Source organism: Myotis yumanensis, unplaced genomic scaffold (assembly GCF_028538775.1).
Source record: "Myotis yumanensis isolate MYYU_CA2020_CCGP unplaced genomic scaffold, mMyoYum1.0.hap1 SCAF_13, whole genome shotgun sequence".
NCBI classification, from domain to species: domain Eukaryota; kingdom Metazoa; phylum Chordata; class Mammalia; order Chiroptera; family Vespertilionidae; genus Myotis; species Myotis yumanensis.
The window spans coordinates 20,802,569-20,811,900 of NW_027223764.1; the positions used below are offsets into that span (position 1 = coordinate 20,802,569).

Here is a 9,332-nt window from a genome sequence, read left to right on the forward strand (position 1 = left end):
TCCTGCCGCTGCTTGTGTGACCATGGATACGGCCCTTCTCCCCATGGGGCTGAATGGAGCATCAGTGCCAGTTTCTAAGACTGTTGACATGATCATATAAGGTAATGCAAGTAGAAGCACATTTTCAATGGCAAAATATTTCACCGAGACAAAATAGAGCAGAGAACTTAACAGCCTTTGCAGAGAGGGAGGCCACTTTTCATTGGAGTGAAATCCATAAATAGACACAGAGAGAAAAAAGGAGTAAGGAAGGATCCTTGGAAGCTGGTGGTATTTTCCTCCACCCTGGAAACCCAAACCACAAAGAGGAGGGTGTGTGTGTGTGTTGTATGTTGGGAGGGTGCTTTGAAAGAGTGGGTGTGGAGCACACACAGCATTAAATCCCTGCCTGGAGCTATTCAATGTGTTTTGAACTCTGTCAGTCGAATCCTGTGTCCTGGCTGCAGACTTCAGGCCCAGGGCACAGGAGGGAAGAGCCAGCAAGGAAGCCTGTTAACTGCCCTCCCACCCTTTGCAGGGCATCTGAGTCAGCAAGCTGTGGCTAGAAGCAGGGGGAAAAGAGGTAGGGCGCGTCCAGGAGCCAACACCAGAGCAGGCACAGTGCTCTGCACAAAAGAACCAGAGCCTGGGCTCCAAGAGATCCCATTCGACCCCTACTCAACTCTGTGACTTAAGGCAAGTTGCCACCCCATCCTGGGGTTCATCTCCCCTTCTGTAAAATGAGGGGGTTACACAACAGGATCCTTCTGGCTCCATGACCATGGCCATTCTGTGTCTACCCATCAGGCGATGAAGCTTCCCAATCGGAGGGCCTATTGAGAGCTGGGAAAGGTCCCTAGAATTCCCTCTGGCTTCCGTCAGGGACAGACACCGGCAGTTTTCCCCCCTCTGGTTCCTGTGCCTTGCCCCAGATGCACTGAGAATTTGTGAACTCATTTTTCTTTCCTGCCCAGGAGAGGGAACCTGGGAGGGCAGACAACAGGGCAGTGTGGCGTAATGAGAACGTGGGGGGAGGCAGGGGGCCTGGCACAGAGGGTTACTGCTGGGGGCCAAGAGAGAAGACACACACACAAGATCAGTCAAACTAAACTTTATTCATAAAAGCATTTTAGTAATCACCACTGGACTCTTAAATGAGGCACATTGGTCCCCTCTCCCTACCAGCCCTCAGCCCTCCCATTTCCACCCTTTCTTTTGACCATTGTAGAACACTGGAAAAATCCTCTCCTGGGTCTGCAAGCGGTCCTAGGCTTTGGGCTGGGAGCAGCCCACAGTGGTCTTGGGCTAGATTGAGTCCTGGAGTCCAGAGAGAGAAGCCAGAGACGGACTCCAGTATCCAAACATTCTGGGCCAGATCAGGTGGCCATTCCCATGGCACAGGGCCTCAAGGGGGAGGGGAGGATGTGGGGCCATGTTACACACCCTTCTCACATCTGGAGAAGCAGCGGGAGGCCAAGCACAAGGCACATCTGGAAGAGCCAGTGAGCATTGAAATATTTCAGGCACATCTGGGTGGATAAGGTACCATGAAGGCCAAGGAGAAATCTGCTCCTGAGTAAGGTCACTGGACCACAGACCGAGCACCATGGGCTGGGGGCACTAAGAAAGCATCCTCAGGGGTCCGGATCTGAGCGGAGGATGCAACTTAGATGGTGGTATAAGAACAGAGAAAAGGAACAAAAGCTGGAGCCAAAACCCATTGCTTAGGGTACAGAGGCACACGGCACAGTTCCAGATGTTTGGAATATTGTGCCCAAGTCACAGCACTCAGGATTTCTCTTATGTTGAGGCGAAATGAATCTTCACCCATCTTGGTTTTTTCCACTGGATGGTGCTGACAGAAAGCTGCTGGGCAGAGGTCCTTCCCTCCCCCGCTGTGAAAACCTGTGTTGACACAGGCCCGGATCCCTGGGAATCTCCATGGCTCCTGCAACACAGAAACCTGCAACAGAAGAACCAACGTCACTGGGTTTCCGAGACACTCCCAAGTATCCCAGCGAAGTCCCTCTCCCCCACCCCCCAGGCTCTGGCTGGCACCAGTGGTGGGAGCCGAGGGACCAGTTACCCTGCCCGGAGTGTGGCAGCAGCATGCTGGCCTAACTGAGACACTGAAGGCCTCAGTGGTCTGGGCTTTCCCAGAAGAGAGAAAACAAAGATAACCAATTCGAATAGGAACAGAGTTTAGTTTCACAAGATGAAGTTCCGGATATGGATGGTTGTGAAGGTTGACAACAACGTGGATGTACTTAGTGTCACAGAACTGTCCACTCAAAAATGGTTAATTCTGTTATGTATATTTTATCACAATTTACGTGATTTTTAAAATAACCATGTGAACGGCATCTAACATGTATTGACCCCTTACTATACGTAGCATAAGCCTGGTTGTGAAGAGGCCAAACTGCCAGTGTTCAAATCCCAGCTCCACCTAGGAGGCTCTGGGAAAGTTACTCAACCTCTCTGGGACTCATTTTCCTTATATGGAATCTATATATATAAAAGCCTAATATGCAGTGTCCCCTCGGGAGTTCAACCGACCAGGAGTTCGACCGCTCGCTATGACGTGCACTGGCCACCAGGGGGCAGAACAGAATGAAGGAAGGCCTGGCCAGCAGCCGGCAGCTGGGGAAGGGAGGCCCCAGCTGCCAGCTGCTAGGGACCCTACCCATGCACAAATTTCGTGCACTGGGCCTCTAGTAAGGAAATAATAATAGAACCCTCTTCAATAGGGTTGTTTGAGAGGATGAAATGAACACAGGCAGTCCTCGGGTTACGTCGGACTCGACTTACCTTAAGTTGTTTCGTGGTTATGTCACCATCTCCCATTTATTTATAAAAAAAAAAGTTCCATCATTTCGATGTATGAACATATGTGCTTTATATTTTTTTATTATTTTTTTACCACAAGTAAAGGTCAGGAATTGTTATCTTTCTTTTAAATTTTTTTTACTGCCCTAACTGGTTTGGCTCAGTGGATGGAGCGTCAGCCTGCGGACTGAAAGGTCCCAGGTTTGATTCCGGTCAAGGGCATGTACCTTGGTTGTGGGCACATCCCCAGTAGGAGGTGTGCAGGAGGCAGCTGATCGATGTTTCTCTCTCATCGATGTTTCTAACTCTCTATCCCTCTCCCTTCCTCTCTGTAAAAAAATCAATAAAATATATTAAAAAAATTTTTTTTTACTGTTTCACTTCATTACTGCTGTGTATGTGCTCCGTGTGAGTGACGTAGGTGCTTATGTAGATGGGTTCCGGCTTACGGTGAAAATCGAGTTACGTTGCTCCGTAGGAACGGATCTCCGACGTAACCTGAGGGCTGCTGTACATCTAGTGCTTTGAGCAGTGACAGGCACAGAGGGCTAGATAAATGCTATGGTGACCAAGTAAAGCTTACATAAGTGCCCTCCCACCCAGATCCTCGCAGCTACAACAGAGAAATCTAATGCCTCTCCACCTAAGCCTTACAAACACGCTCACAAAGACACACTCTGGCCTCCCCTATTCTAGTTGCTAATCCAGAGAGCGGCAATTTTTTTTTTCCAAAGAGCAGACCTTTGAAGGATTTAGCAAAAAGTTGAATTATCACAATTCTTTGGACATGTGGTTATTAATGCCACCCCTCCCACTTGCTCTCCGAATAAAACCCTCTAAGTTTTAGAAAAAGAGGAGTTCTGTGTTTTTATTCAAAGGCCCATGACCCCTCCAGGAAACAAAGAAGTGTCGTACCTTCCTGAGGCTGGGCCAGCTGTCCACCCCAGCGCCAGAGAGCTTTCCTCTCTCGGTGAGTGTGACCGCCGTCACAGTCAGAGCCAGGATCTCTTGCAGGTGTCATTCCCTTTGACTGGGAAACCATCTGGGTAACTTTGGCTTCATTTCCCAAACGATGTAAAGGAATGTTCAGATCCACCAGGTCCCAGGCCTCTCCCTGGCCTGTCCAGGAGCAGTTATTTTCCCTTATGGGCTGGGCCCTCCCTCTGCTAGAGAAAGTCCCTGCGAAAGAGGGAGCACCCCAAGTCTTCAGAAAGACCAATGGGTTGGGCCCCCTAGGAAGAAATGAAAGCCAAGACTGCAGGGGAACCTTAGGTGGCAAAATCTGATCCAGGCCCAGGGGCAAGAAACACTTCTTATTGCCTGGTTTTACGGGAGGGCTTCTCTGAGCCTTGGATGTGCCAGTGACTCTCCGAGAAGCAGGGATAGCACCTTTGACAAACCCATTTAGCCTGGAAACCCCCTTTTAGAAATTTAGAGGGTAACTCCTGAGCCGGGATCCCAGGGAACACCACTGTTTTCATGCAAACAGCGCTGGAAGGGGAGTTGGGAGACAAGGTTCTAATGTTATTCCGGCTTTTCTTACAAGCAAGCTCTAGGTCTGTAAAACGGAATGGAGCTCGCCCTAACATTCCCTGGCGGTCGTGTGGGGTCCCTAATGCAAAAAGATATTGGGAGGTGGGAGTGGAGCAGAGGCCTGTGAGTCAGGCTGGGAAAGCTAGTGTGCGTTTGGGTCTGGCCTCCATGAACCGACGGGACAAAGGCGAACAGACAGAGGCAAGAAGACAGCCCACAGGCCCTGACCATCCATCCTCACCTTTGGAGCTAGGCCCCACCCCAAGACATCAAAGCACCGAGCGATGGGCCGGGTAGGACCGCGCAGGATGTCCGAAAAATCCCGAACTAAAACCAGACTCGTCGCTCCTCCCGGGGCCAGTGGGGGCCTGTCTCCAGCTCTGCCCGCGGCTGGCTACATGCCTGCCTTTCCCAGCACTCAGGCTGGCAGAGGGCCCAGGGAAAGGGGGTGCTCTTCCCGGTGCGGGGCGGCAGGAAGGGGGCAGGGGCGCCGCCAGATGACTGGCAACAATTTGGGAGCCTCCACCGGATCTACGCGGCGCCTGTCCACGTCTCGCTGTCAGCGGGGAAGGGGAAGAGGAACCGCGAGGTCTGGCCTCGGGAGGGGTATGGGAGTGCGCGTCCGCCCTGCGGCTGTCGCCCTGCTCGGGCCCCTGGAGACTGCGCATCCCACGCAGCGGTCCGGGCTCTGGGCGGTGGTGCTGCCGTCGGGCGGGAACTGCGTGTCTGGGTGTCCGGGTGCCTGGGCGCGGGCGGTGGCGGTGGCGGGAACGCAGCGCGAGGGAGGGTGCCAGGGCGCACAGGCGCAGGCGGCAGGAAGGGCTGGGGCGCTGGTGTCCTCAGGGTCCCCCGCCCGCGGGGGGCGTCTCACGCCACCTCCTGCTCGCCCTGGTAGCGGCGGCAGCAGCTGTAGAGCGCCGACAGCAGGTAGAGGCCCAGGCAGAGGCCCCCGCAGACGGCGGCGCCCAGGAAGGCGTGGTAGGCGCAGGGCATCTGGTAATTCTTGAGGTTGCAGTAGCTGTGCCTCTGCGTCTGGTCGATCATGATGGCTGTCGCGGCGCCGTAAAGCGCAGCCGCCAGCAGGTCGTGCGCCACGTTGACCACGAGCCAGCGCGAGCCCAGCACGGGCACCAGCTCGTGCTTGCCCAGCAGCGTGAGAAAGTAGAGGCCCAGGGTCAGCAGCCAGAAGAGCACGGACACGAAGAGCGCGAAGTGCACGGGCCCCTGGTACCTGCTGGTGGCGACGGTGATCCAGAAGGCGGCGCCGGCCAGCAGCTGCAGCACCCGCAGCACGCCCAGCGGCCCGCGCAGGAAGGCCCGCTGCAGGCGCACCGAGCTGCGGGCCGTGCGCGCCTGGGGCGGCGGCTGGCGCGGGGGCGGCGGGAGCATGGCCCCCGAGCGCGGTGGCGGCGGCGGCGGCGCCCCGAGGAGCGGAATGGCGGCGCCTGGTTCGCGCGGGAGGCTCGGCCGACGTGCCCGCTGCGCCCGCCGCGGCCTCCTCGCTCGCTCCTAGTCCTCGGCTCTTTCTCCTGCTCCCACCCTTCCTCCTCTCTCTCCTCCCCTCAGCCCTCCTCTCATTCTCTCTGCCTCTCTCCACCCCTCCTACCCCCCTTTCCCTTCTCCTCCCCGGTCTCCACCCCCAATCGCTCCTCCCGGCTTCCTGCCATCTCTTTCGGCCTCGCTCACCACCCCGGGGCCACCCTTTCCCGCAGGCGCCGGACTCACAGCTCGGAATCCTGAGCCCTCGGGGCTGGGCGGGAGGCACCCGCACCCCCCAGCCGACCGGGCCCTCAGCCACATCCAGCTTGGGCGAAGTTTGCCACATCCCGCCGCCCTGCCCCGCGGCTCCCGGGCAGCCTTGGAGGGGAAAGCTGTTTTCTGGAGTTTTCCTCCAGCGTCTGGCTGGGCGCTGTTCTTTCTCCTTCCTCCTGTTTTAGCGACCACCGAGGCCTCCCGGCCCTTCCTTGGCGCTGGAGGAGCGCAGTGCTCATCTCGAGCTGACATCTGTTCTCACCGGGTCATCAGGAGTATCCTGCCGGTGCCTCCCTCACACCTATCCCAGCCCTCCAAGTTCTCCATGTCAGAGAAAGGGACACCACCCACCCGAGGCCCCACGGACCCTCCCGCATGCCACCAGCCAAGTCTAATTGTTACAGACAGTGAGACATGAGCAGAGCAGGGAGGATGGGCCAGGTTCAGAAGGTCACCAGGGCAGAAAGCACCCGGTGCCTAGCAAGGGGCAAACTGGGAAAACAAAACCTCCTCCCCCGTGTAACTTTCCTGCCAAGCACATGGCTGCACATGCAGTTTAGAGCCCCTGACCTTTTCCTCCCTAAAGATAACATCTAGGCCTCAGTTGTATTTCAGCTCCAGGCCCAGAAAAGCAGCAAAACTAGACAAGTGAAGCCATGGCTGCCTTAGGACCAGCTGCATTGACTAATGAGCCCCTACCCTGGCCCCAACCAATCAGCGAGACCATGACCCTGAAAGAGCACACCTGGAAAGCTATTGAGACCCTTCCCTGAGACCTCCCCTAAGATTTCCACCTGCAAGAGAGAGCCATATTCTCAACACAAAGGACCCAGCCCGAACTCTCCACCCGCCCCCTCCCCCCCCAACCCCGGGGAGTATGCCCCTGCCATTTCTTCCCTCCTCTCCCCCACAGGCACCATCTCCTAAAGCTGAGACTTGCAACCAGGGGAGAAGTGGGCAGCTCATCCCAGGCTAACCCCCTGAACTTATTTCCGAGGCCCCTTTTCTCTGACTTCCCAGTGAGCCAAAGCAGCCCAGCCTAGGCTCTCGTGTTGCTTTTTTTAACTTAAAAAACAAAAACACATTTTTATTGATTTCAGAGAGGAAAGGAGAGGGAGAGAGAGATATAGAAACATCAGTCATCAGAGAGAATCATTGATTGGCTGCCTCCTGCACACCCCCTACTGGAAATCAAGCCCACAACCTGGGCATGTGCCCTGACCAGGAACTGAACTATAAGCTCCTGGTTCAGAAGTCGATGCTCAACCACTGAGCCACACCGGCTGGACCCTAAGTGTGTTTTTGCTAAACTACTAGACAAAATGGCCTGTGATGAGAACGACCGATACTTCACATTATTGTTATTAGTATGCTTTACATATATTCTCATGTGAGCCTCAAAACAGGCTCAGCACTTAATAGGTATTTAATACCCATTTGCTGAAAGGATTTCACAGATGAGGAAACTGAGGCACAAATGGGTTTCCTCATTTACTGAGGGGAAAATGAAGCCTAGAGGAGTTAAGACCACAAAACTGCTCGCTGCAGCCAGTCTCTCTTCTCCCTCCTTTTATCCAACCTTTGCACGCCAGGTCTAAAACACGGACCTGGTTGTTTATTGCACTGCTTCCCCCACAGACCACAGGAGAGGGCTTTATCTCTTCTATGGGCATATTTCATAATTTCGCCCCAACTGACTTCCCATTTCCTGATTTTTCACTTCCTTTCTTTACCCATGATCCCACCCAGCATGTCAACCCTATCCAACGTTTTTAGTTTCCCAAATGAGCTCAGAATGCCCTTCATTCCCAGACCCCACTGGCCTGGCACACTCCTGCATATCCTTCAGTGCCAGTGCAAATGCCCCTCCCTTTGGCCCAGCCTCCCAAACTGTTGATTGCTGGTTCTCCTGAGCCCACCCCCCTCTTGGAGCACCCCTCTGCAGTAGTTCTGAGTGGGCTACATCGTAAGCATTGGCTATCACACCTTTCCAGCTTTGCCTGTGCCTGGCATATGAGAGACTCGGTCGATGTCAGTGAAGTGGGTGGCTGAGTGGCTGCAGAGACAGCAATGGACCTGAGAGGCCCTCTTACCCTGGGGACTGCGCATGTATCAGAATCCCAGCTAATCCTATTCTGCAGAACTAGTCTCTCATCTCCTGGAGTGAGTCTAGGACATCTGGCCTGGCCGAGCGGGTCCCTCTTTCAGCAGCCTGGCTCCCCTTAGGGGAGAAAAAGTATGTGGCTTCTCAGGGACTAATGCCTCTCACTGCCAACACAGCCCCACCTGTAGGTACTGAGCAAGCTCTGAATGCATATTTTATTTATTTTTAAATTTTATTTATTGATTTGAGAGAAAGAGACATAGGTTTGTTGTTCCACTTATTTATGCAGTCATTGGTTGTTTCTTGAATGTGCCCTGACCGGGGATCAAATCCACAACCTTGGTGTATCAGGACGCCACTCTAACCAACTGAGCCTCACAGGCCAGGGCTGAATGCCCACTATAAATAAATAGATGGTGATGTGTAAGACATATCTATGTGAGGCATCATGGTGGAGAGGCCCTGGAGGCAGACTGCTTCATCACTCCCTAGTTCTGGGACCTCTTTGTGCCTCAGTTTCCTCATCTGTGAAATCCTTTCAGCAAGTGGACAGTAAGTACCTATTAAGTGCTGGGCATTGTTTCAGGGGCTAAGGATAAATAATATATATGTGATCACTGAATGCCTATTGTACACCAGGCACTATGATGAGCCCTTTATATTAATTGTTCTACCTGATTCTTATAACAGCCCTATAAAATTACTACTGTTAGATTTGCTGATGCGGAAACCAGGGCTTGGAGGGTTAAGGAAGCTGACTATGTTCACAGAGCTGATGGGTGCTGTTTAGACAGGAGCCTGGGTTCTTTTATATACTTTCCTATATTTTATTCTCAGTTGCTTTTACAGGGACCCAGAAATGTTACATGATTTGCCCAAAGAAACACAACCCGTAAGTGTAAGTGTGGGGACTCAAACCTAGGTCGTCTGACCCCGATTTCAAGGCTTTCCCCTCAGCAAACCCCCTGGAGGGACATCCTCAGTGCCCTGAGGGTGCCAATCTTGAGAAGGGCTGGGGCTAGAACAGGCAACTAGGGGGCCGAATCTGGGTGCTGGACTGATGACAAACTATCTCTGTGAGTGGGGAACCTAACTGAATAAACATGTAAAGAGAAGAATCATTGCTCTTCAAAAA

The 9,332-nt window shown here is 53.6% G+C and overlaps 1 protein-coding gene across 2 annotated transcripts; it reads right to left on the bottom strand.

Annotated features, from left to right (window-relative positions):
- Positions 1–1,075: 1,075 nt before the first annotated feature.
- MARVELD1 (MARVEL domain containing 1) lies at positions 1,076–5,902 on the bottom strand. 2 transcript variants are annotated; one of them, XM_070432564.1, is made up of 3 exons: positions 4,583–5,902; positions 3,724–3,987; positions 1,076–1,942 (listed from the first exon to the last, which is right to left on the bottom strand). In XM_070432564.1, the coding sequence occupies exon 1, from the start codon at positions 5,728–5,730 to the stop codon at positions 5,209–5,211; it is 522 nt and encodes a 173-aa protein (XP_070288665.1). In that variant the 5' UTR covers positions 5,731–5,902; the 3' UTR covers positions 1,076–1,942; positions 3,724–3,987; positions 4,583–5,208. The 2 variants fall into 2 exon arrangements, with proteins under 2 accessions (XP_070288665.1, XP_070288664.1); XM_070432563.1 differs by having other exon boundaries at positions 3,724–5,902.
- Positions 5,903–9,332: the final 3,430 nt, after the last annotated feature.